At 41.9% G+C, this 26,690-nt stretch overlaps 1 protein-coding gene across 14 annotated transcripts in view; it reads right to left on the bottom strand.

Moving 5' to 3' along the window:
• The window catches only part of MAP4 (microtubule associated protein 4), a 164,015-nt gene that overhangs the window by 79,007 nt on the left and 58,318 nt on the right, over positions 1–26,690 (bottom strand). For 9 of the 14 annotated variants that reach the window (XM_074901019.1, XM_074901024.1, XM_074901027.1 and 6 more), the window contains one exon: positions 21,704–21,769. In XM_074901019.1, the coding sequence (XP_074757120.1) occupies positions 21,704–21,769 (66 nt within the window). Of the gene's footprint in view, positions 1–7,389; positions 7,618–7,638; positions 7,750–17,680; positions 17,905–21,703; positions 21,770–26,690 lie in introns of those variants that run through there. The other 5 variants (XM_074901034.1, XM_074901032.1, XM_074901030.1 and 2 more) reach the window with 5 other exon arrangements.

Here is a 26,690-nt window from a genome sequence, read left to right as displayed (position 1 = left end):
CTCCTGCTGTTTGACAGTAAGTAGACCAGACATTTCCAGGGTTGTGAGAAGACTTTCATGGCCTGTGAAGCTCCAGCCACACCAAGAGACGCAGTGAACGCACTGCAGGGCATTTCTGCAGTCCGGGGAGACAAAGTCTTCTGGTTTGTTTCTGTTTTAGGAAAAATACAACAGTGCACAGAAAATGTGACCTTGGAACACAGCTGGGTAACTGCATTGTGCCACGTCTGCAGGACCTGCCCCACATGCCGCAGAGGGACCCAAAGGTGCAACGTATGTCTACTGGGCGCTGAAAACCAGCACGCTGCTAGCACCAACTGGAAAACACATTTGAAAGCTAAAAAAAAGGTCTTGTACATAGTTAGGCAGCAGGCTACTCCCAAGTATATCAATGAGGGGGAAAAGCTCAAAGCCCCACTCCTCTTTTGGGAGGTGCAGCTTGAAACACAAAAACTGAATTAGGCACCAAGTTCAGAGATGCACATTGAGACGTCTTGCTCTGGTTAAGCCTGTTCACTTCACTGAGATTTAGTGCTGAAGCAACCTGAGCAGGACCATAGATGTTACTGAGACAGGAAAGCAGCACAAGCCTCAGCAATGATGGCATCAGTTCATCTTCAACTAACCGTAATCCTGAAGAGCAAACAGCAATTTAAGTATTCCTGCAATTACTCCTCCAACAAGCAGGACTGCCTTCCAAGGCTGGCTTCTGGGTAAATCACTGTAATGAACAGCCTGAAGAATAAGAGGTGTGAAAACTGATGCAGCCCTTAAGACTGGCTCTTCTGTAGCCAACACAAAACCCCCAACTGGGAGTTGAAACCAATAATGAGCTTATATGTACATTCCTTGTAACTGAAGGTCTGGCCAGGTAAATCTAATCTTCCTCAACTCCCAGCTACTATGCTGGGCAACTCTAATTTGGATCTTTTAATGATTATTTGGTTCCCATCCATGTTGAGCCTGAGACTATGGCTTTAGCAGAACACAGTATTGTATTAAACTATTTAAATTTCAAGCAGTATACATATAAATGTAGATTTTTCTCTATTTTTTTCAAGCTGAATCAGTCATTTTCGTTCTAAGATTGAGACACTGATGACTCCCTCACACCTTGCAAAACTGTCTTCATGGGGGCGACATTTTGAAAGATGAGCTGTTTGCATCATTGAAAAATGGGGTAGTGTTCGTGTAAGAGATGTAACATAACAGATCTCCTAGACAAGGCATGGAAGACTTGACTTCACTGAAAGCCAAGTATTTTTATCTGAAGCCAAGGGAAATGTTAGGGAAACTGAAGACACAAGGAAATGACATAAAGGTAAATAAAGAATTGGCTAAGTGACAAGTGGCAAGGCAATGTCAAGAGGGGAATTATCTTGCTGGAGGAACATAACTAGTTATCAGAATCTGGGGATCAAGAAACCAGAATAACTCAGGCTTAACGTTTTTATTTTTAATCTTAGAGATTAGAAAGAGTTCTGATGAAATGAAGTTAAAAGATAAAGTCAGCAAACAGTGTTAAGATGTCATCCAGGAAAAATCCAGTGATTTTGAGTATCAGAATGGTAGACACGAGACCAAGTTTGACATTATGAAATTCAAAGTCATATGAGGGACCGAAACACTGAACTAACAGGATTTATGCCATAAACAGGGAGTTCAAAGAGAAGCACAGGCTGAGTTTACTAATCAAACAGAGACTGAATTGTGTGATGAGGAGATGAGAGAATGCAGGAGCCCAACAGGCGAGGGATGTCTGCTGGAGAATGGGCTGCACTAAAGCCCCGTAAGACCACAACAAGATTTCTTCTGCAAAACACATCATGCAGCTCCAATCAGCATCCCAGGATAAACAATAAAGAACAATGACTTGGGACTTGAAGGTAGACAACAACATTAAAACTTTCTTGAATATCAGGAAAAAAAGACCAAGGCTTCAAGCTCAGCAAAAAAAAAGAGAAGAAAAGGGAACGGCTTCTTCTCCTTAAGTTTACTGGGGCAATTGTTAGGGAGGTGGAAGTGTTTCCTCAAATGTGAAGCCAGTATTTGCACAGAATAACTGCTTATATCATTGCCACAGTATCTTTAGTATGGAATTTAGAACCTTAAGTAACCTTCAGGGAGTGAAAGCAGTGAAACAGCCCACGAGCTGTGACAGGAAGACACATCTTTTTCAAGGTGTTTTATTAAAAAAAAAAAAAAATATCACTCCTCTACCTACAGTGGTTAGAATCTGGGTTTGATTACCCAAGCAAACCTTTCCATCTTCACGCTCACTTTGTAGTGTTATTAAACCAGCCATATTTCAAGTTTATTAATAAACATCTTCAGTGCCTCCATCACCAACAGTAAAGGTGGCACAGGACAGCTCTGTGACCCACCAACACACAGCTCTGTGAAACACTCTGCAAGCAAAGACACTGCATTGGGCTCACCACTGCATAATCCCAAATCTCGACCCCAAAGTTATACTTCCTATGTCATCCCCATAAAACGGGCAAAATGCCAGCTAGCCTTTTCAAAATATCACTGGTTTCTCAGCAGGATTGATGACATCCATAAACAACAATTAGAATGGGCAGGGTGGGTTAATTTATTAGAATTTAAGTATGTAGTTCTGGGCTACAACCAGCATAGGGAGTAATTCTGAGTTTTACAAAAGAGGACGATGTTGTATTAATTTAATTGTATTTGAAAAACTGGCTTCTCTTACTACTGTATTTTACACTAAACACACTGCAAACAAAAGTATCCTGTGGAAGTAAGATGCTTGCCTGGGTGTTAACTGCACCCATCTGACACTATCTCTCCTCAGAATGTGTATCCAGAGGGACTATTTTTCTGTGGGTTCAAAGAGTAAACAGAAACAAGTCTTTCAGTTGTTCACCATCATGTTTCAGATTTATGTATTCAACTGGTGTGAAAAAACCTGCAATATTATATAGCTTTAGGTTTAAACAAAGCCCATGGTTTGCAGAATACATACATGTTCAGAACACCATTAAGCAACTGACTCATCTACTGACCCAAGCTAGTTTGAAGAAAATAAGCTGAAAGGGGGAGAGGGCCAAGGTGACCTCAAGAAGCCAGTCCTACAGCTGGTAACCAGTGCCTCTATCTGTGGCATGGAGCCAGCCTCCAAAGACTCTCTTGCCTTAGTTAACCAAAGAAAGGTTGATCCCATTAACCACGTTCCACGGTCAGTCTTTGTAACAAATCATTCTGGTCTCCTGTGTCTGGTACTCTCCCCCTTCAACAGTATCTGCCTAAAAATTTAAGACTATCTGGGTTAGTATTTGGTTTGTCTCTATGCTGTAAGCCCTAACTGCAGCTAGAGCAATGGCAGGTGCTATGGTAGTGGTCCATCTGAACGGGGAAAGGTGACAATGTGGCACCAGAACACCGCAACACAACAAGAATCTCATGTTACAGCTACACTTTAATATTAGAGAAGCAGAAGTATCTTTTCTCAGACTTTGACAAAACGTACTTGCTTCACATCTCAGACACGCTGGAGTAAACTGAACAGCTAAATTTGTATTAGCTGCATGTACAGGAGGCAGAGATCAGATGCTTGTTCTCTGCTATTAGAAATATCCTTGGACTTTCCACCACGTTGACAAATTTCCTTCTACAGCAGCACGTCTTAAACTGGCACCAAGAAGAGAGATTTTAGAGCACAGAAAGCTGTGTACCAATTAAGGCAGAATACATGGCATCATATCAAGAACCCTGACACCCCTAACCCTTCTCCTCTGCCAAATCCCATTAACACGGAACAGTTCATACAGCCATTACAGATTGATGAGGAGACCCACAACAGCTTTCTGCTGGCAGTGTCACGTCTCAGGTCCCAACGCTCTGCCTGCCAGTTTCTGGGTGGGAAGCCACAATTTTAATGGTTGGCTCGGGAAACCCGAGTTCTCCTCCCAACCTTCCCACCAACTCACCATGTGGCACCATCATTAACTACCAGTACATCTTCCTCTTGAATCTGGTAGAAAGCCATTGAACATTGGAAGTTTTAATCTGCACAGAAAAAAGGGCTCCAGAAGAATAAAGTGGTATTGTTTAGCCCTACAGTCATCTCTGAGGAAACTACCACCCCTCTTAAATGCAAGTAACTGCTATATCCCCAGCAGTTCAGAAAGGCAGCAAGTTTAGCCACTCTTTGGTTTTTCAAGAAACCAGACTAACCTGAGGGTGTGGAAAAACCTACTTGTCAGAGAACTACAGACAATCTTTTTCCAGAATAGACAGGTCAAATACAGTGTGCTCTAGTTAAAAAGGAAGAAGGTTAAATAACACAGTAAGTGACATGCCAAAACAAAATCAAGCATTCCTTCCAAATAGTTTCTTTTTTGGGGTGGATTGTGTTTTGTTCACTTCCTAGAGCCTCATCTCGCTTCTGTGCCTTGCTAAGTCATTTCTAATTTCATAGTTGCTTACAGAATCTGTTATCTACAGAAGTGTCATAAAATAGTTTGGGTTGGAAGGTACCTTTAGAGGTCATCTAGTCCAAACATCTGCAGCCCTAAAGCTGCATGATCACCCCTAAGGGAGCTGTTAATCTTGCACAGTTTAAGAGGCATTGATTAAATCTGAACAGCCAGATGCCTGTTAAGTTTCAATTTCTACCCAGTCATCTCCAGGAAGCAGCTTATTTTACCATTCACTGCTGCTAAAATGAACTGCCAGATTTATGGGAACAGCCTCCTCCTCAAACACCACAGCGTCTCCGTGTTACAGAAACCCTGATCCTACCCTGTTCATTACAGCAGAGAAGAACAGCTTCAAGAGAGGAGGGACCAACTGACACACTGAGGTGAGCTTTTATCACAGCAGAGGGAGGAAAGGAGATACTGCACAGTATTCATCAACAGAAATGGAAAAAGGAAAAGGACATACTTATAAAAAACACAATCAAACATTGCATTTGGCACAATCTGAGAGCAGGGCAAGCCTCACCTGTAGCGCTACCTGAAGGGGGAAGAGACCTGTTCTGAGAGGACCAGGCAGAGCTCCCTGGGCTGGGAGAGGACGACAGGATCCTGAGCATCCCTCATGCCTTATTTCACACATTTTTGTAACTCTGGGAAGTTGCAAAGCTTCCCCCCCAATACTCATTCAGCAATAATTCAGGTAGTTTTTATGCTAGACTGGGCAAAAGCCCGAGTATGTTAGAAGCACAAACTTTACTGAAGGCATATTTGGTATTTTATGCATTGGAGCTGGCAACTGGCCACACAAATTGGACCAAAGTAGTAGCAAAAAGGGGGATTACTGATGAGCATATTTATAATTTCTTTATTTTCAGTGAATTACTCATGCAAGATTAAGTGAGCTGAATTTGTTAAAAAACATTTGCATAGAGAGTAGTTTTATGGGTTTAATGAGCAGCCAGCTTGCTAAGAGTCTAAACTGAATTTCCATTTGCTTGGTCATTTAAAAGGTACTCTTGCTCCGAGGTATAGATTTGCTCTCACTACCAAACACCACAGATCTCCTCTTGCTCAGCCTCACCATATCCAGACAAATTTCATAACTACAAGATTTTCTTTTTCCAGAAAAGGTCAGATTAATCCAAGATTACCTCTGGCACTAGTCAACACCACTAAAATGAAAACGCTGTGATAATAACAGATGCAGCATAGCTATAAAAGATAAAATGCACAATATAATCAGCCTTACCCTATTTTCAGTGATGGGACAGAAATGGAAGAAGATTAAAAGAGCTAAGGCCTCTGAGTGAGCTACAAGAGCCAGGATTAGGGAAGTTTCCTAACCCCTAGGTTCATATTTAGCCCATGTCATGTGACCTCTCAAAGCCACTCCGACATCCCAGCACGCAATTCTGTCTGAATTTTTTGTAAGCAGGATAAACCCCTATTAAATCACTTGTTTTTACAAACAGAACTCCCAGGTTTGGAACAGGAGGACGAGGTGAAAAAAAAAAAAAAAAAAAAAGCAGATTTTTAAGCAGGACAGCCTGTGTACTGTGAAGAGGAGGAAGCAGCTTGGAGCAGTACAGGGTGTTTCACAGAAACCCACCTTCCCCTCAGACTCTGCTGCGCGGGGGCTTCGCCGGAGCTCCCGGCAGGTATCGGAGCCAGCAGCCACCCTCCCTCCTGTCTATGCCTGCAAACGTGTGATGACTAAATCACTGTAGAGTTGGGCTCCTATTTGCTTTTTGCTGTTAGCTCAGTAGCTTAACCCTGGGGCTTGGCCACGTTACTAACTCAAAGGCAAATATTTAACTAACTGATCTAATGCAAAAGATAAATTCTTCGTATTAAGATAAATAATTAACCAGATGTAGCAAAAAGGTGACAATAAAGTGTTTAGACTTGATGTGTGTTTTACAGTGCTATTATTTGTTTTGTTTTCCTTTGACAAATCTCTCAAGCATACACAGCATATAAATGCCAGTAATCTAAAGGGTCACTGCAAAAAACTGTAGTACAAGCTATCAGAATAAAAAAAGAAACAGGATGCTGCCTGAGGCAGTAAAAAGGGGAAAAAATAAAGTATCTTTTTAAGCTGCAGTTAAGATCCAGAAAGACAGGCTAATTAAAGGAAAAATGGGTAGCATAAGTATGGGATAAAAGCATAATCTATCTCTGGATGATAAAGCAGTAAGGGTAAGTGGTCCCACTTGTTTGCAGCAATAAACCTCAGCTTCTCTTCTGCTTGCCTCAAAAACTCTTAAAAAATACCACTCTCAAAAAAGGTTGCCTCAATGCCCAGCTATTTACAGGATTACATGTACAAAAATATTCTACTACACAGATACAAAGTTCTGAGAAATGGCAGTCAAGCTGATATTGTGTAAAGGCTGATGAACTTGAGGGATGGACAGGGAGACAAAGGGTTTATGTTGTCTATTAGATATTATTCTGCGTAATTCGTCAATACTTCTAAAGCCCACCTCCACAAATCACTTGGTTTAAATGTACTAATAAGACATCAAATTCAAGATATAAGGTCAAAAGCTCACGGCTTGAATATTTTAAAAGCAACGGCTACTGCTCAGGAGATTCAAGCTTTGTAAAAAACACACTAATTCATCCTGCTGTCAAGATGCTTGCTAGAATGACTCTTAAACACGCTATAAAACTAAAGGTTTTGTATTGCTGTTTTTTAAATCTCACTAAGCCTCACCACAAAGCTTTTAATAGACTTCTCAACATATGCACTACTTCATTATAAGCTTTTTTTTCCTTTTCTATTCACGAGTCAAGTCAGGATATATTCCACCTTTGAATCAAAGTTTAGAAGCCAGAAGTGAAAGTAAAAAGTAGCAGGTTGCTAGGAAAATACCATTTAAGAGAGACATGGCCATGGCAACAGCACTTTTTAAACAAAAAATAAGGTCCCTCCTTTTACCCGTAGCCATCACTGGAGCCTTCAATACATTCCCAGTAGCTGTACCAGTTCCAACACTTACTGTCCTTCACGCGTCAGCAAGCAGTCTTTAGGAACCCAGAGTGATACTCGGTACAAAAGAGTGCTGGCTTTCTGAAAGAACTACATCCTTACTAATGCCCACCTCTTCCCTTCCTCATCTCAGAGCCTCGTCTCCCCCCGCCGTGACAGCACGGTAGCCCAGGAACACCAACACTTTCGGTTACGTACTTGTGTCTCCAGCCTCGCAGGGAGGTGCACGGGGGCAGATTCCCCTTTGTCCCCGGGGAAGCGGAGCATTTCATAAAGCACTTCCAGTGGGCCTTCCATGCTCTACTTTCTTGCAAATAACAGAGCTTGTTACACAACTACTTAAGCTGATTTGATACAAGCAGCAAACAAGACTACGGCCCAGGAAGGAAAGCTTCTGGAGCATGTCATTTAACACACGTAAGAAAGCAGACTGATTTATGGCAGAGTAGACTGAACTCGAGGATCTAATCAGCATTTCCAGTCAGCCAGCCTAAGATTTATCTTATTTATACTCCCTTTTCCCTAAAGTATTAATGAACACCCATCAGGAGCTAACTCAAACCTTGCTACTAGATACAGCACCTACACTAAAAATCATTCCTTAGCAGGGAAGTATTACAAATCATACACACACCTGATTTTACAATTATGCCCTTTAAATGTTACATTTTTCAGGGCACATTGCAGGGGGTTGTTTGTTTGGAAGGGTTTTTTGTTCAGTTATTGGTGGGGGTTTTGTTGTTTTGTTGTGGGTCTTCTCCCCATCAAGCTACATTCTGGTGCAAAACTGCACTCAAGAAGGACATTTTGAATAGGTATTACAGAAAATTACTTGTTTAAAATATGGCTGATAAAGCACGGGGCGGGGGAAATATCAGTTATGAGAACAGCTTGGGTTTTTTAATCTAAACATGGTTAAAGAGGAAAACTTTTCTATATGAACTGTTTTTCTTCTAATCACCATGTCCTGCAAGACATCAGAGCCAAGAGACTGTCCTTTCACCCTTCACATTAACAATACTATCATCAAAAAAAGGAAAAATAAAAGGGGTTTTTGCTATTTTCAGCCTTCACCTGGCTTCTCAGTTATGAATTAACTACTTATTCACCTCGACTAGATAGAGTCACTAGAATTATTAAAAAAAAATGTTTTCTGAACCAGCAGAAAAAGCTGTGACTGTCAAAAGCAAAGCCCTTCTGGCCAAGCCAGGTGGCTTCCCAAACACAGCCTGTCGGTCCCCCCAAGTCCCAGTCTGCTCTCTGCAAGGCATCAACAACATGAACTGGCTGGATTTTTCAGTCTTATTTTAAGAGACTAAAGAATTTAGGCCTAAATAGAGTTCATAAAAACAGGCAACTAGCGTATTTTGAAATGTAATAGCCAGGTAACATTGCAAATGCACAATATCTTAACTATTCCCCACTGCAATGTGCTTGAATAGTGCCCAAAATGGGCACTACAGTAAGAAAAGCCTGGAGTACAGTGCTGAATGTGCTTTAAACATTTAGTAAAATCATTCCCCAGTAATAACATGGCAATTTGCTGAATCTAGTAGCCCGCAAGGGATGAAGTACTATCACGCAGGGGGGGGGGGGGGGGGGGGGGGGAAAACAACCAAAAAAAACCAACAAAGAAAACACCCCCAAACCCCTTCCTGATGCTGTTTTTAGACACTTGCTGAATGGCTTCATGTGTTGCTAGAGGGATCCTCTCCAGCATGAGGAACAGGGTAACAGGAAACCTGCTTGGACTCACACAAAGAGGGTTCACAACTGCAAAGTCACAAAGTGCAGTGGGTAGGAGAGCCTCTACCAACATAAACCTCCTTAACTCAAGGCTCCTATAATCCAACACACATCAGACACAGCAGAAGTCTCACATAATGTGGATACTTTATCTGTGATGAAGTTACCACCATCCAGCTGCTCCTTGCTCAAAAGCTGTATTTCATCATTGATCAGATGTGACTTCCCAGCCAAAAATATCCACTGCCAGCAGCATCGATTTATTCCCCTTACTGTTGTGTTTGGGAAAGTCATAAAGTTTAGTTTAGTGAAACACTAATTAGAGGACTGCTGTGCAAAGAAATAAAGACTGATGCAGGGGTTCATTAAAAAAAAAAAAAAAGAAAAAGAAGTAGTGACAAAAATATATATAAGAAAAATTATGTTTCTGCTCCACGGTCAGGGTAGAAGTGATGTCAAGACATGAAATCTGTAGCAAAGGATAACTTGCTATTATTTTTATTTCCCTTCCTAACAGAGTTTATTAAAATTACCAAAAAGATACCTGTGTCACAGTGCCAAGACTATCAATTACGTTTAAACTAGATCCAGAAGTTTCAGAGAAAGTGTGCTCTTCACAGCATCTGTAAGAGAGGTTGTCTGCAGTTATAAACACTCCCTTTTGGGTGGATGTTTCTAGAGGAAAGTGCCCGGCAGTGCCAGCGACCTCCCGTGCAGGACACGTGCCTGCCTACGAGCAGATCCCCAGAGCAGAAGGTTTGCTGACAGCCAGCAGCCACGCTCACTAGATTTAAGACACTTCATAAAACTTGTTTTGGGGTTTGAACTGAAATTTCCAAGTGTGTTCAGACTCATCATTACTAATTTTTAGGTAGTTTGACCTTGAAAAGTTATTTCTGTTTCATACATACAGACGTAACAAGCAAGTTAAAGGTGAGAAATCTATAGCTGCCCAAGCAAAGGCATTGGGAAGAGGGAGAAATGTCTGACAAAAAAACATCTGAGGCATTACCAGATCACTGGATGAAGCAGAGGTACAGACATTAGCACAGGCCTTAGTCTAAGTTCAGAAGAATTTGTAATTTATTGCACACAAACCCAAAAAAGATTTTAGATTTGGTCTCCACAGGGCAGAGAGCCCTCTGAAGATGCCAACCACCATTCATTCCTCACTTCAGCTGCTGGCGCAGGGACCATGTTTTAACCAAGCCCAAACAGCACAAAGTAAGGGCTTTCACAAAAGGCACATTTCACCTGAATTTGGTTTTGCTCCTCTGAACAAAAAAAACCAACCCCGGGACACAAGGGGTCCCTTCACAGATGGGGACCCTCAGATTAAGGAAGACAACAGAAGAGCAGCGATTTCTGCAGGTGACTTGCACTGTTACACCTTCCTAGGACTTCATAAGGAAACTGAATACAAAAGCTGCTCTTCTGAGGGCTTTCAGCAAGTTTCTACATGCACATTTAGTGTAACACAGGTGAGAGTCTCTGTCCGGACCGAATTAATGCCTCAAACCTTGTGGCTGCAGAGCGTGGTGAGCCGCAGGTGAGGGGAGTGTGGGCAGCAGGCAGGCAGCTCATGCCTGGCCTTGCTGGGGAAAAAAAAAAAAAAAAAAAAAGAAAAAAAAAATCTCACAGAATTTATGTGGGGAAGGAGCTTTGTGACCCCCCCAGTGGTGCCTGCGCAGAAGACAGAGTTACATCAGCTGAAGAAGTATTTGGGAGTCATATAAATGCTCAAGGGGCATGACTAGCACAAAGAGCGAGACTAGAGGTGGGGACTAGCACCCAAACACCACCCTCCCACACCTCGCATGTAATTGAGCCCCAGAAAGCCCCCCTTCCCCCTCACCTCGAGCCAGTGTATTTAAGGAGCAGCAAGCTGTATCTGAATGTGAACCCTCCAACCAGCGCTGGCAAGACAGGAACTGGACCAGGGACATGGCTGGAGCCCAGGGTGGTGATCCCTTCTCTACCTCTATTTTTCTGCCTTTCTCCTTTTATTATATATTACAAGCCATTCAGCTCTTTTTTAAAATAACAGGGTTTACTCTCCACCATTGAAAACTGTCTACAGAGCTTTAACTGGGTTTAATTAGCTTTAAAAGGTTTAATTGGCCTCTGTTAAAATATAGTTTCTGCTGTTAATACATTTTCAGTCAAGCCTTTGGTGTTATTTCGCGTTAATTTAGCCCAAGAGTATCTCAAATATTGAGTATCAGTGTGGGTCGTCCAGGCCAGCCCTCCCCTACCTATTAAGAGATAAATCCAGCTGCCCCCAGCCCCTCTGATCTCCAAGGACCAGCTAGAACACAAGGGGATTCATCTCTTACCAGATTAATTCCTCACCTTGAATGCAAGTCTCCTCGGCTTGGATGGTCAAAGAAAACATTAGTACACCAGGCAGTTAAGAGCCTGACAAGCAAGTTGCATACCCAGAATCTTCAAAAGACCTTGGATTCGATGTCCTCAGAAGCAGCCCGGTTTTTGTTACAAATACATATGCACAGGGCTGCATATCATGATGCATTTCTGGGCCCGGGGATTCAGGAATTATCCTGGAATCAAAATAATCTGCCTGCCAATGCCAAACAAAGGTATCAGGAACAGACTGACTTACAGCTGCTTGCTGTCAACAACATTCAGATACCCTTTAAAGAAAGGAGAGGTGAGTTGATCAGTCTACAGCTACCTGTACTGGAATTAAATTTCTCAAAGTTTTGCTGTTTTGAAGTTCACCGAATTTAAAATAGAAATAAGGAGGTGTTTGGGGGAGGGCTGTTTGTTTGGATTTTTTTTCTGTTTTAAATAAAAAGAACATTTCTAGTAGGAACAACACCAAGCCTACCCCAAGAAAATACATTATTTAAAACCATCAGATGATGAAAGAAGTCGAAATCAGATATTTATGGCAAAAAAGTGATTGGTCTGGCATGGGACTTACTCACTGAGGACTACCCTGTGTTGCAGAAGTCAAGGCAGCAGTCTTTAGTGGTCCTAGCTAGTTTTATGAAAAGATCAGCAAAACACCAAAAGCCTCAGAGGTACACTACAACACTTAATCTTCTTTCCACTAAAATTTCATCTGAAAAAAAAAAAAAGTTTGCGTTAGGACCAGCTATCTCCTCCTCCACACAGACAAGTAAATTTCCCCTGTTTAATCTTTCAGTCACAGTTCTTCAAGTAAGTTATTCTGGTGGTATCAAAGACAGACAGTCATTGCAAAGTGCAGATGAAACCAGCGTTCTGAACTGAATATTCACAAGAATATCCAGAGCCTTAACAGAAAGAAGTATTTAGAAAATTGGTAGCACGAATGACTGTCTTTTAGGACATGCTCAATACACACCTACATCACCTCCACACAAAACGTGACTATTCAACTCACTGACATGTGGAAGAGCAGGAGAGATTTGAGGGCTGAAAGCTCTTGAATGCCACACTTTTAGCACAGACCTGTAATACTTCAACGCCAAGCTGCTGCAAGACATTATGTCTACTTAAAAAACCATTGTCAAGCAGCTCACAATAGACCTTTTCAGTTCATAAGAACTCAAGTATCCGTCAGGTACATTATTAAACTAGTCTGCAGCCAGACAATGCAGAAGAGTTGTATTAATCAAACGGGCGCTGAAGTGACATATCTGTGCCCTGGTGATCTCAGGAGGGATCTTCCACTGGGATCTGAGTGCCCAGCGAAGTTGTTCCCTGCACGACACTCCACTGAACACTCAGCCACGCAAGGCTTGCAGACCTGGATCTAGCCCAGGGCACAGGAAGGGCTCTTCAGAGTGCCGGGGTTTTCTAAGCAAATGGCTGCGCTGAACAAAAATTTACCCCGATGTCTCCTGCGTTCCCAGTGTTTATAAGTGCTTCAACATCTGGAAAGTTTCTTTAAGCTTTCCAAACTGCTCAGAAGTAGCTCAGGAGTTGAGATGACACCAACTGCTACTCAACTCCTCTGCCAGCTGTAGAAAGCCATAAGGGCTCTTTGGTTGAAAGAGCCCACACAAGGGGCACGCTGCAGAGCACAAACCTTCATCCTCCACACTCACCCTCCGGGAGCGAGGGAGAAGCTGCACATCCCCCGGCAACATCTCTGCCTCCCACCCCAGATCCTCAGCAGAGCCAGGGAGCACAGAGGTGTAACCCCCCCTCAGCCTCTGCCCCACTGTCAGATCAGCTTTGTGGAGATGCCCACCTTCCCCTTCCCCCATCCATCTCAGGCCTAAAAATAATCACTCCCAAAAGATCAGACACACACACACACAGAAAAAACCTCTTAGTCATGCCCATCTCAAGCCTTCTGAATTATTCAGTTTGCTGCTTTTTTTAAGACTGAAGCAACAGAAAACATTAACTCTCCTTTAGTGAATATGGTTGGATGCATTCCCTTAAGTCCAGAAAGTATAAAAGCCTTTATAAATAAAAACTTGGCACCACATGGGAAATATGCAGGCAGGCAAAAGAGAAATAATAGCTTTAATTAGAAAATCACACCTCTAAGTGTCCTATTTACAAAATGCTAAACAGAAGGAATTACTTTTTTAGATTTTTTTTCTGGGGTTTGAGGGTTTTTTGTCTTTTTTTTGTTTCATGTTTTGGGTTGTTGTTTAGTTGTGGGGTTTTTTTAAAAGCTTTGTACACTAGCAACTTATTCAACAGCAAAAGGGGATTAGATAACTAAGAGCAAAGACTGAACCTCAGCCAGGGTGGCAATTAAATGTGCCTCTGTATACACCATATACACTCAGAAATACTCTTTAGATTGTCATTCCCACAGACGTGTCATTTTTCTGTGAATCCTCACAAAAACCAGACATCTTAAGCCGTAAGAGATGCACTGCCACAAACACCAGACATTATTTACTAGCTAGTTCATTCACGAAGACTTTAATTACCTTGGAAGTCCAGCATGGAAATGAGCATCCATCTCATCCATCCCCAGTTCACTTTGCAGTCCTTGAGCAGAGTGGGAAGAAATTTTTCTTCTATTTCTGCCCACATCCTCCCCCCCCAACAACAGCAAAATTGTGTGGCTCATTGAAAAAATTTCCTTTTTCGTGTATTCACTATATTAACTATTTGTTAGACATGTTTTCAAACCTCTGTCCAGACAGCAAACTACTCCAGTTTAAGCCATTCACCTCTTTTAGAAACAACACCAGAGTGGGTTAGTCAAGCACACGCAGCTACCTGTAGGTATTAACTATGAACAAGCAGCACAATCCAAGAAGATTCTCACCACAGTACAATTATTGAGAGGTTAGTTTGAGATGTTTATTAGGACGATTTATTCAACAGTGATACACAGCTTCACATCATACAAAGCATTGGAATAATCAGGAAATGTCAGAAGTGATAACAGACAAGCTTGTAAGCACAAGGAAGTTATAGTATGTTCTGCAAAGGTTTCACATCATCTCCAAAGACTGGAGAAAAGTATGGGTAACATGAAATTTAAACAGAGAAACACATTTGGTAGCTACCTGGCTTTCTGAAAATAAAAACTGAAAAACGAAACACACACCCTGCATATTTATTTACTGCACTGGATTTCCAGCACAATACACGGACATTTTCTGGGAGTGACAAAAGATGCAACATTCTGCGTTGACCCTCCAACTTCCCCTACCTCCCCCTTGCCAAAACACTCAGCCTCCCAGGCCAGGCACATTACACTTCTGCCCCAGAAGCTACAAAATGTGTGACACTGCAGAGCTTTTGGTAAGAGTCCTGTAAGGAAGAAACACCACAACCACACAGAATCACCCAGCTCTCCTCCTCTATCTACTGTTCACATTCAAATTTGTAAAACTAATGATATTTAAAATAAACAGGGATAAAAATATGGCAGGGGGGAACTGGTAATGGAATGCATTATTTGTGTTAGCAGCTGAGACAGTGGCTGAACCCCTTGGGGTGCCCCATCGGGCTCCCGTGTCCGGCAGATCACCCCACAGCTCCGTTGCCCACCTTACAAAGCCAGTTGACCTAGTCAACTGCTACAAGTGTTAGCAACTCCCCCCTATCTTTAAATAATATTTAAAATATTTAAATAACAACTTTAAAGCGTTATTGCATTTCAATAAAATAAAGCATCTGTGGGAGGGGGAGAAAGTCTGATATTTGGTTCATCTGAAGCCTGTTATTCAATCTGAACATTTCTCTCTGTAATTTATTATTTAATCTCTATTTCTTAGGGCACAAACAGTTAAGCCCGCTTAAGGCAAAAGGTGAGAAAGAATGATTCTTGGAACCAAGTTAAAATGCCTCCAAACTAGCTGTGATGCTGCACTGCTCCATCATCAGCTGCACTAAAAAAAAAAAAAAAAACACCAAAAAACAAAAACAAAAAGCAAACACCCCAAGCTACAGTGAGGTCTTTAAGCCAAAAACACAACAATCTCCTTTTATTGCAAGAGACACCAAAAAAGTCCCCCAGGAGGAAAGCACTTTGTGAGAACAAGAAGGACTAAACACCTCTGCTCATGTCACAGGCCACTGCTCCCATCTGACCCTTCGGTGTGAGCGAGCAGCGGAGCTCATGTGTGTGGTAGGGAAAAAGGAACAGCCCATAGACCCAGGTGAGCAGAGCCTCCCACCACCCCCAGAAGAGCACTGGTGAGGCTTTGGAGACTCGTCAAAGGTGGAGGCTGTACATGGTACCCCGTGGCATCATTTCCAGTAAAATCAGAGAGACAGAGGGCAATCTGTCACAGCCATACTGGCCAGCACATCCTGCATCCCAATTACCATCACTGCTCTAGTCCACAGGGAAATGCTTATTTTTGTACCTCAGTTAGGATCTGGTCTCCAAGGCTGCTGGTCTTAAGCAACTACGTGGCAGCTCTGCCAGGCCAGCACATTGGACCAGCAAGGGAAGAGCCCAGCTTTGGCAGCTGAGTGCTGTAGGCAATGGGGTTTTCTCAGAAGTGACAGCAATCTACCTCAGAGGAGAAGCCAACGGTGTTACTTGTTCAGAAATTGGCACCACGAGGATGTCAGCTACTAATAAAGCTTTGAATGGTGGGCAAAGCAATAAATTGCCACCAAATCAGAGAACAAAAGCCTCGAGTCCTGATGCACATCACTAAACAGGCTGATTAGACACAATTCATCGCAGCAACTTGGGACACTGTCACCCTGGGTGGGGAGTATGTGAGGTCTTGGACTAAAAATTAAATAAATCAAATATTTGAGGGAGATGTTAATAAAAAAACCTACAACACCTTCTGGTGGCATTAACAGCAGTATTCATTCAAGGTGCACCACTCCTCCAGTAAATCATTAGTAGACCAGTATCATAAGGTAGTTATAGGTATTAGCAGGGTACTAGAAATATTCAGGTGCAAGTTACTGTCTTCACAACAAGAAAATACCATTTTTAGGCAGGTGAAAGTATGCTAGCTTTTGGCAATTTGGAAAATCATGTCCTACCTTAGGCTGGATTTGAGTTCAAATATATCCTGTACTTTTATCAAGCGTTGTAGGAAAAGTACCATTAGGTACACAACACAATTACCCTCAAACAAAACATTCACTTGTCTACAGAAACCCAGGCTGAACTTGTCTCATGTAAAATACTACATAGTCTCTCTAAATTATTTCCTCCTTCTGCATTTTTTTTTTTTCTGTTGAATGGCAGTAACTAACACTTTTATGTTTGGAAAGCTTTTATGGAGACAGCAGGAATTGCAACAGACTTACTGACCTCTTGTAACTCTGTTTAAGGTTAGAACAGGCCCATTCCTTTTGGTGTTGCTGGAAACCACCCCAATTATTTCAGTACAGAGTTAACAATTCAGTCCTAGATATTTTGTTTCACTTGGTTTTAGAGAGGACAGATTATTTTTCATGGCAGGTAAAATTTCATCCAAGGCTGTCTACCAAAATGAAGGCAGAGGTATGGAGTTAAAGAAAGGCAATTTTCTTTCTTACTTCCAAGGCTTTCAGGAAGCAGTATGACAGCAAAGCAGCTTACTAAGGCAGGAATTTGGGGTCGGTATTTTCATTTATACTCCCAGTTGAAGGCAAGTGCTTGAACTCCATAATCCAGCCCTCAAAAACCAGAGACAAACTGCTTGTACCTCAGTAAACATGGCTTTTCCTAATCTGTTTCTCAAGTCTGTACAATAAGCACTATGATGTGAAAACACCTGTTTTGAAGAAGACAACATTATTAAAGATAAAAACCTCATATGAGAAGGTTTCAAAGCAGCAAGGATAAAGGCAGGTAAAACTCAACATTATTCTAAAAGGCTGTGGTGAGTATGGGGAGAAGGGAAAGGAGCTGCAGTCATGGTGGACCCATCCGCTATGAAAGCACAACTTTAATATCAAGCCTTCTTTTATTAAGCACCCATGAAAAAGGATATAAATTAAATTTCAAAGTGGTTGAACTAAAAACGGAGCTGTAGTTGTGATTTAAAAAACAGTGGGAGTGCTGAAGTAGTGCAGTTAAAAACTAATCATGCACGTTTGTGCTTACACAAAGGAAGGAAGGTTTCAACAAGCACTGCAGAGCAGAGAGGGAGGAGGAGGAGGGCTGATCGGCCGACAGCACAGCTACCCTTTGGTTTCTTCTACACGTAAAGTCCAAGGATGTAAAGCAAGAGCTCTGTAAAATGCTGAAGATTTTAGAAGTGTAATGGCAGGTAGAAAAGTACACTGGTCTTGTATCAGTGGCAGCCCCAGTGTTAGGAGACAGTCTAGGCTTCTAGGAGGAGAAAATAGAAGAGAGGAAAAGAAGTAGGAGAGGGAAACGGGATGGGGAAAGGGGCAAAAAAGCGCAAGTCATTAGTAAACATGAACATTCAGGTAGCACACTGCACAACAAGCAATACTTCATTTAGTGCAGCCAGGAGATTTGCCAAAAGCCAGATCAGGGACACACGGAATTTTGCTTTTAGAAGTGTCTGAAAATATATTGCTGGTCATGCCATGGCATGACATTGTGCCACGTGCAAAAATTAGCCGTGACAAATCAAGATTAGTGACAAATTGCTATGAAGAGAGCAGCAGCTCAGGATGCTGCTTAAAAGCACAATTTGCACTGAAAACTGTTACAGAGTATTTCTGTGACCCAATCTCAGATGACAGAACCAGGAGCAGGCTGGTTGGAGAGGAAGTCCTGCTAGGGAAAGTATGAACACTGAATAGTCATACTTCCCTAGGTTACTTCTCATCTTCCAGCAAGATGATGGACAGGATCTTGGAACAAGAGGCATCCAGACTAAAACCATAGGATCATTCTCGATGGATTTCTTGCCAGAAATTTGTCTTTTTTTAAAAATACACAATTCCTTTGAACTCTAGGCAAATATCCTGCAATAAGGAGTTGCAAATGTTGCACTGTGAAAATTACACGTAAATTTTTTTTTGTATTAAACCTGCTGTTAAGAGTTTTACTGAGCACCCCTTAACCTTTGCATGGTAAAAGCGAGCAGTTAGTTCTCTAACTCAATACCTGCGTGTCATCAGTGATTATAAGCTATTAACAATATCCCTACACCCTCGCTGATTCACTTGAGTTGCACCAGATGTGCTCAGCTTCCCTCCAAACACCGACCTTCTATTTGTCCTTATAAGGACGAACAGATTTAAGAGAGAGTTTCGGTCTATGTGCTGAGTACTCAAGCCAGAGCTCTTAGTCTGTAGCTCTCAAATTCTCAAAAAAATAAAAAACCAAAACCCCACAAACCAAGTAAGCAATCACCACAGAGGGCTCAGCACTGCTGAGAATTGAATCCTTCAGAGAAACTGCCAGTTTCTCCCTTTGAGGGAAATCAAACGGGTGTAGAGGGCTCCCAGCAGCACAGCCACGGTTTGGGCGCTCAAGTAAAACAGCCAAGGTAAAGTCAACCATTCACATTTTTCCTTTACGATCTGGAATACTGAACTATAGACATCCCTGCATCAATGGTTTAAACACATTGCTGTTATAATAAAAATAATTCAACAGTTAACAGAAAGTTTTGCCCCTAAGTTACATTAGTTTTGGATTAACGCCATCTCCTACATTAACGGTATTTCGGAGCTGGGCATCTGGTCAGGAAGCTGTACAGGCTGCCAAGCCAGCACTAAGATTTCAGTCCTGACTAATTCTAACCTCTGCATACACATATACCAGATGTCTGTAGATAACATTGCGTGCAATAAAACATTTTATTTGATAGGTGGAAAAAAAAAACATGTAGCAATGCTTCCTGTGATCTAGATCAGAGAGATAAGCAGGCATCTGTATTTTCAAAGAGCTTCACTACATCTTTCCCCAATACTTTCCCCAAAGTCTGTTTCGGAATCCAACTCAAACACAGCTCTGCTTTTAAAGGCTCTCTCTGTAGCTCTTAACACTGCTTTTTGTAGCAAAAAGCTGGTTTCCTTGAGCATTATCTTCCTCAGCTCTCTTTCTCTCAGCTACTCTGTTTCCCACCTCTGCACTGGGCCCACACTGCACATCCAGACACATCACTTCAGTGTTAAGAAGACACAGATTAGGGAATAGATCCAGCTGAAAACAAGTAAGACAGCCAAAAACTGAAGGTGGCTTAGGGCCAGGGACAAAAGGCTTTAGGCAGCATCACCTATTAAAAGTAGAACCAGGCACTACTGAAGTCCGTCACCTGGTCTGGAACAACTTGCCTGTATTTCTGCAGAAGATCAACTGCTCTTCAATTCTGGAAAAACCCTCCATTATCTGATCGAAAATTAGCATTTCTCCCTCACTCTCAAAATGTATAAGCACAGATATTTCAGGTATTCCATAGAGAAGGGGGTAGGGGGAGAGTTCATGAAGTAGTTGTGTTCTATAAATCTCCCATTATTCTGGAAAACCTAATTAACTTGATGGCTATGACTCTTCATCCTTTGACATGCTGTTTCTACCACTTTGATGTCACTTTTGGACAGCCTTTAACAAGAAAAAAAAGACTCTAACTGTACCCTACAAAGATGGAACATATGAATAAATTAAAAAGCTTTAGACACATAAAAGCATCTTTGATCAAAGTTGTTAGCGTTTACTGTGTGACTAGTTAAACCTCCAGAAAGCTAGTATTAAGTAGATAACAAGAAATATTTTAAACACAATTCAGAAATTCAATTAAAAATCCCAATGTATTTAATTAGTCATACCTGGTGTATCATAAATCTGATTTTATTTCTATCTCCTCTTAGTTATATGTATTAAAGAGAGGAAGTACCCTTAGAAAGGTTCAGAAGTTTTCTTAATTTCAGTTTTATACTATTAAGTTGTAAAAGAAGCGGAGGTTCCTTTTGATCAGATTTACAACGGCAAATTAAGTAGAAAGACCAAATTTTATACTCCCATCCTCAATAAAGAACATGAAACTTGCTCACACTCTAAACAGAATTATAGCCAAAAAAGGGGGTTAATTCATCCCTGTCTTCCATACATTCATCATTATCTCCTGGATTATTTTCTTTTTTAATTGGGGCTGCACCTACAGACTAGCAGGGATGCTAATGCTGGAATATCCAAGCAATTTTAGCAATGATCTGTACTGCTAAAGCTGAGCTGGAGATCATGGAAAGGGAGACCGAATAAAGAGCTCTTACCAATGCCAGGGTAGCAACTGACTTTTGAATATTTTACTCTCAAGAAAACAGAGGTGCCACAGTATGGCCTGTCAAAGTCCACACCCTTCTCACCACAAAGAAGGAAGCAAAATCCACTGGCTCACACCCACAGTTGTAGCATTGGTACTGCTCATCCTAAACAGTTCAGGTGGAATTTGGTAGGAAACCCAATTCATAGTAAGAAAGTCTCCTAAAAGGGATGTGTTGTTTAGCTTTCAACGTAACTGCTAAAATAAGACTAACTTCAACATACGTTAGGTAGATTAGAAAGATCAATTATTTCCCATATTCCTCAAAGGTTTGAAATATTGGTCCACTTAAGTCATGGCAAGTTTCTTGTAGACAAAGGTATCTTAACACTGTATGAAAAAAGGTTCAGAAGACCTGTTTCAGCTTTGATATTGCTAAAGCAAATATTAGGAGATATTTACAGAAGGGTAGTTTGGGGTGAAAGGAGAATCTGCAGAATGAAAATAAAAAAGCAGTGTAATTTCAGCAGCAGCTAAGAACTAGTGAATGAAAAAGTTGCACCAAAGGATGGTGTACTTGGAGAAGAAACATCACTGTCGGCCCCGTGGGGAAGAGGAGAAGCCATTCTCACAGGTTAGGGTAGAGTTCAGCTATGAATACTACGGAGTTACTGGAAAGCCATTGAGGTATCAGCACCCTAGATGCTGCCTTCCCAACACTGACCATGGATAAAGCATACAAGGTCTTCAGAACGAGGCTTTATCAAATAAGCAATTTCAAACCCAGAAGAGAATGAAGTTCTGTTTTGCTTCAGATTCTGTGAAAAGATTGTTAAAATGAAGCCCCTATGAAGAAATAAGACTCAAAAAGAAGATGCATTTAGTCACAAGGAAGTTTTACTGCTCTAATAACAAAGAAGGCGATAGGCTTCTTTCAGACATACCTGTGTGGTGATCTTCCATTCCATGGTCACCATTTTCTACAACCATTGGCCCAGAAGCTGAAGTATCTGAAAGAAATCAAAGGAAATATTAACACTGGAGAAAGCTAATCTTAACCCAAAATTTAACAACAACATTGTAAGGACAACACCGTAAAGTTATCAGACACAGATATATTGGGTTTTTTTCCCCAACGTTATTTTGGAAATGTTAAGGCACCCATATAGCACCAAGTCAGTGCCACTTAAAATCCAAAAGAGCTTTTCAATCACCAAAAATCCAGTCCCATCAAGGAGACTCAAGGCATAACAACTAGAAGCTTTTTTATCTATTCATACCATCACTTCAAACCAAGCAATCATGAGGACCAGCACCAGACTCTGGATTTTCTTCAGGCAAATAATCCTTAGCCAAGCTGATAAACTTCGACAAGCTTGGTGGATGTGAGGCCAGAGCAGCTGATGCTGTTGACCTTGACTTTAATAAGGCTTTTAACACTGTCTCCCATAACATCCTCACAGACAAACTGACAAAGCACGGGCCAGATAATGGCACAGCGAGGTGGCTGAACAGCCAGGCTCAGCGGGTGCTGATTAGTGGCACAAAGTCCACCCAGAGGCCAGCCACTAGCCATGTCCCCCAACAGTTGACACTGGGGCCAATTTTAGTGTTTTCATTAATGACCTGAACAATGGAGCAGAGCACACCCCCAGCAAGTCTGGATGCCATACAAAATTGGAAGGAGTGGTTGGGATGCCAGAGGCTTGTGGTGCCATCCAGAGGGACCTGGACAAGCTGGAGAGATGAACAAAGAATCTCAAAGTTCAACAAGGGGAAATGCAAAGTCCTGCACCAAGGGAGGAATAAGCCCAGGCACCAGTACATGCTGGGGGCCAACTCACTGGAAGGCAGATTCTGCAGGAAAAGCCCTTGGTGGCCACCGAGTTGAACATGAACCAGCAATGTGCCCTTGCAGCAAAGGCCAACAGCACACTGGGCTGCATTAGGCAGAGCACTGCCAGCAGGTTGAGGGGGGTGATTATTTACTCTCTTCAGCACTGTTGAGACACATCTGAAACAGTGGGCTCCCCAGTACAAGAGAGATGGAGCTACTGGAGTGAGGCCAGCAAAGGGCCACTATGATGAGTAAGGGACTGGAGAGTCTCTCATATGAGGAAAGACTGAGTCAGCTGGGACTGTTCACCCTGGAGATGACTTGGCAGGGACGTGTACAAGCACCCAGAGGGCAGCTCTAAAGAAGCCTGAGGCACACTCTTATCAGTGGAGTCCAGTGCCAGAACAAGAGCCAACAGCCACAGATTAATTCCCTAGAATTTTAAAATCTTGGTCCACTTTGGTCGTGACAAATTTCTTGGATACAGAGTTATCCTAATACTATTAGAAAAAAAGGATCAGAAGACCTCAATTCCAGCTTTGACAGCACACTGCTAAAGCAGATTTTGGGGAGAGATTTAGAAAAGGGTCGTTCAGGGTGGAAGACCAGCAATTCTGAAAAAGATATAAGATACTTAACCGCTATGAGATTTAGTCTAAAATTTTATCTGACAATGTCAGAACAAGAGGCACCAGGATGTACACACTGAACTTGGAAAACATGGCAGCAATACAAGACCCAGCAATAGCTGAGGCAATTTGGAATCAAAGAACTGAGTTCTAAACTTGGCTTTGCCATCTGCTCAGTGGGCTGCCTCAGGAAAACCACTCTGCTAACAGGTAGCTATCTCCAAGCGTGTGATGTTTTTGAAAATGGTGCTTGGAAACCATCTTTGGGAATAATTAAGGAATTTAATTAACATAATTTAAGAAAAAAACCCACAACCACACCACACTACTTATTCTAGTACTCAAACAGGTCTTCCCAATCATCAAGATATGCTAGTGAAATTCTATATTCACCCCATAACCTCTACACTAGGTTGTCAATAACTATCATTTAGGCAAAATACTGGAGGAACGCTATTTATTTTAAATTACTGCCTTTGAGATCAGACTATGGTCCTTACAAAAGCAGGCAGACTGTGCTGGTATGAATACTGGTGCAGGTTGCCAGCAGCACAGTATTTCTGTAGGCAACCACCACCACGACAGGTCATTTACCTAAACTGAAGGTATCATCCTTGCTCCAAGTCTTAATTTTCTAATATCTTCTTAAATAAACTCTGCTTGATTTCTAAGAATTTATCCCATTTTCCAGTTGTGAAACAGTGAAGTCATTGCAACAATGACACTCAGTAGTATTAGTTAAACGTAAGAAGCAGCACAAGCTCTAACAGCAGTTCAGCTCCTCAGGCCATTAGTTCTGCTTATTGTGAAGAAACACTCAGGACAATGACTTAAGAAAATCCTCTAAGTACATAAAATAAAATCACTCTCCAGAGACATACGTTCAGTTACCTGGAGCTGCTGCTGTCCCTTCCCTGAGCTCATTTTTAAACAAAGCTACGTTACCAGTGTACTTTAGACACAGCACTTCAGGGCTTAATCCAACCCTCAGTAAAGCAAAAGTCTTTCCAGTTCCTTCAGTGGCTCATCCTGGTGTTTTACGAAAATTCAACATGAACTTGCCAGACAGCTTATAGAAAAACATACACCTACATCCTCTTCAAGTAGCTGAAAATACTACAGGAATCCCTGGACCTGTTTCTTAGCAGTTAAACACACCAGCTCCTCCTGCTGTCAGTCTTTACAAGGTCTGGTGTTTACTGTAACAGCAGTAGAACTGTCTTTAGTAACTGGAAGAACTAGTGCCAGTCACTGAATTTACTGACCAGTTCAAGCAAGGAGAAATCAGGGTCACAGGATGGTTTATACAACACTGCTTCATGGTTGCCAACAGGTACGCCAGCTATCTCATGGAATAGGAGGGTCTTACAGAAAGATCTCCAAGGAATTACACCGCGGAGCTACAGAGGTCCTGCTGAACCTTCCAGTTAACAGCCAGGAAGCTATTGCTTAGCCCAAGTGCAAGAGCTACGAGGAGTCTTAAGTCCTGCTCAAATGGGTGTCAAACTGGTTTAATGAAGGTAGCTGACCAGGCCACTGTAGACTTTGCAAGTCAACTCTAGTCTTCAACTCATGCTAAACATGTAAAAAAAAAAAAAAAAAAAAAAAAAAAAAAAATTTTTTTTTTTTTTTTTTGAGGTGGGGAAAATTAACAGCAACCCCCACTACCTGCAAACTCACTCCTGTCTCTTCAGTAATTAAACTGTAATGGAAGACTTGAATGCAAAATCTGTTTTAAATTGGACAAAACGATCACATACTGCTTTCAGTTTGATCCAAACTTGATCATTACACCTCACACAAACAATACAGCTCTTGAAACATTTTGTGTTCTGGTCTTGATGCTATTGTTGCTATTTAGTCATTAAAAACAGGACTTGATCATGAATATTGCTAAATGGCACAAATTTAGTCTGCAAGTCTGTGTACATACTTGGAGCCCTGGCTTTGGGTTTCAAATAATGTTCCTGTGTAAGACTGGTCTGGTAGCACTTGGAATGAGCAGTTTGTGTGCACTTGAGGTCAGCTTTGCACTGCATGTAGTCCACTCAGTGGTGCTTCTGGCAATTCAGTGCATTTCAGCTATTGAGAAAATAAACACTCCATCCACAGAAAAGTTTCATGTCGAGACTGATCTCCTAGGCAGCAAGTGATCCAAGCCAACTGTCTTCTACCAAAAAGAAAAGCCAGGACATCCCACCCTCCCCTGCCAAGGGCTCTGTGAACTTAAAATGAAACAAAAAAACCTACCAAAATATCAGTCAAGCCTACCAAACGCTACAGTATGTGAAAACGAGGACAGCTCAAAGCCAGCTGTGTTTCTGGCTTAACCTTCCATAGAGCTGATGGGGCTCTCAAGTCTGTGCAGTTTCTGGACTACAAAGCACGAATATATTCTTTCAGGGAAGCTTTGTCTTATTCAGTCCCCTATATTCACTCCTTTCTGTACTATATTCACCTGCTGAAATAAAAAATGGCAAGACATACCTATTGAAAATCCTACATTTGCTTCAATGGCACAGGAACAAGGGCTAAGGAAGAGGTTAAAGCCGTCTCCCTCTTGACCTGCTGAGCAGCACCCATGGTAGCTGCTCTCTGTGTGCACCCTGCTAGCTGCCATCAAAGCCACAAGGTGGGAAGTGATCTGAAAAAGCTCAATTACCAGAACAGCAGAGAAACCTGCAAGCAGATCCAATATAACCAAGAGCTTTTACCTTTCTCAAAAAGCTCTGCAAACAGGCAGGGATAAGCAGGACACAGTCACACACGCACCGCGTGCTCAGTCAAGCCAGGGTCTCTCCAAATCAAACACTTAAACCAGGTGAAATCTAAAGATTTGGGGCTCAGCAGTGGGTTCCCAAATGCACAGAAGAATCAGAAATGCCATGTCTTTCCTTCTGGGAAAGGATAACAAGCAAGTAAAATTGTTTCTTTTACAGTTTTAGCTTTTTTGGAAGACAGGCTTCCAGAAAATCAGGTTAACTCAAACAACTCCACCCAGCATCGTATTTTTATTTTTATGTCTCTGAAGGTCAGCTCCTCTGGAGCAAATGGGACTTTTTTAGTTAGCCAGACTGCAGTGTGAAATTATCCAGCAATCTTCTCAAGGCCAGGTCTCTTCCCCTCATATTCTAAATTGCATAAAAACAAAAACATGTCAAGATGCTGTAACTACATAATCCTCATCAGAATCACAAGATAGTATTTGCATCTGGCTGGTGGATCAAAGGATTGTTTTTATATAAACAAATTTAAGGCAGCATTCGCTAAACCGATAATCTGAAGCAAATGGACAGTGCCACTATAAAACCCCCTAATCTCCAGCAGTGACTTGGCATAGTGCACATGGAGGCATGACCACAACTGAGCACGTTTCCACCCTCCGGCCTGCAGCCTGCTCTGTAGCAGGCATGGGATAGCAGAGGGCAAAGAGAAAAAAAAAGAGCTCTCGGCAGGCGAGGGTGG

The sequence above is a fragment of the Athene noctua genome, chromosome 2, assembly GCF_965140245.1.
Source record: "Athene noctua chromosome 2, bAthNoc1.hap1.1, whole genome shotgun sequence".
In the NCBI taxonomy this organism is placed as follows: domain Eukaryota; kingdom Metazoa; phylum Chordata; class Aves; order Strigiformes; family Strigidae; genus Athene; species Athene noctua.
The sequence above is the reverse complement of the archived record's forward strand: the minus strand, read 5'-3'. Positions and strand labels throughout refer to the sequence as shown.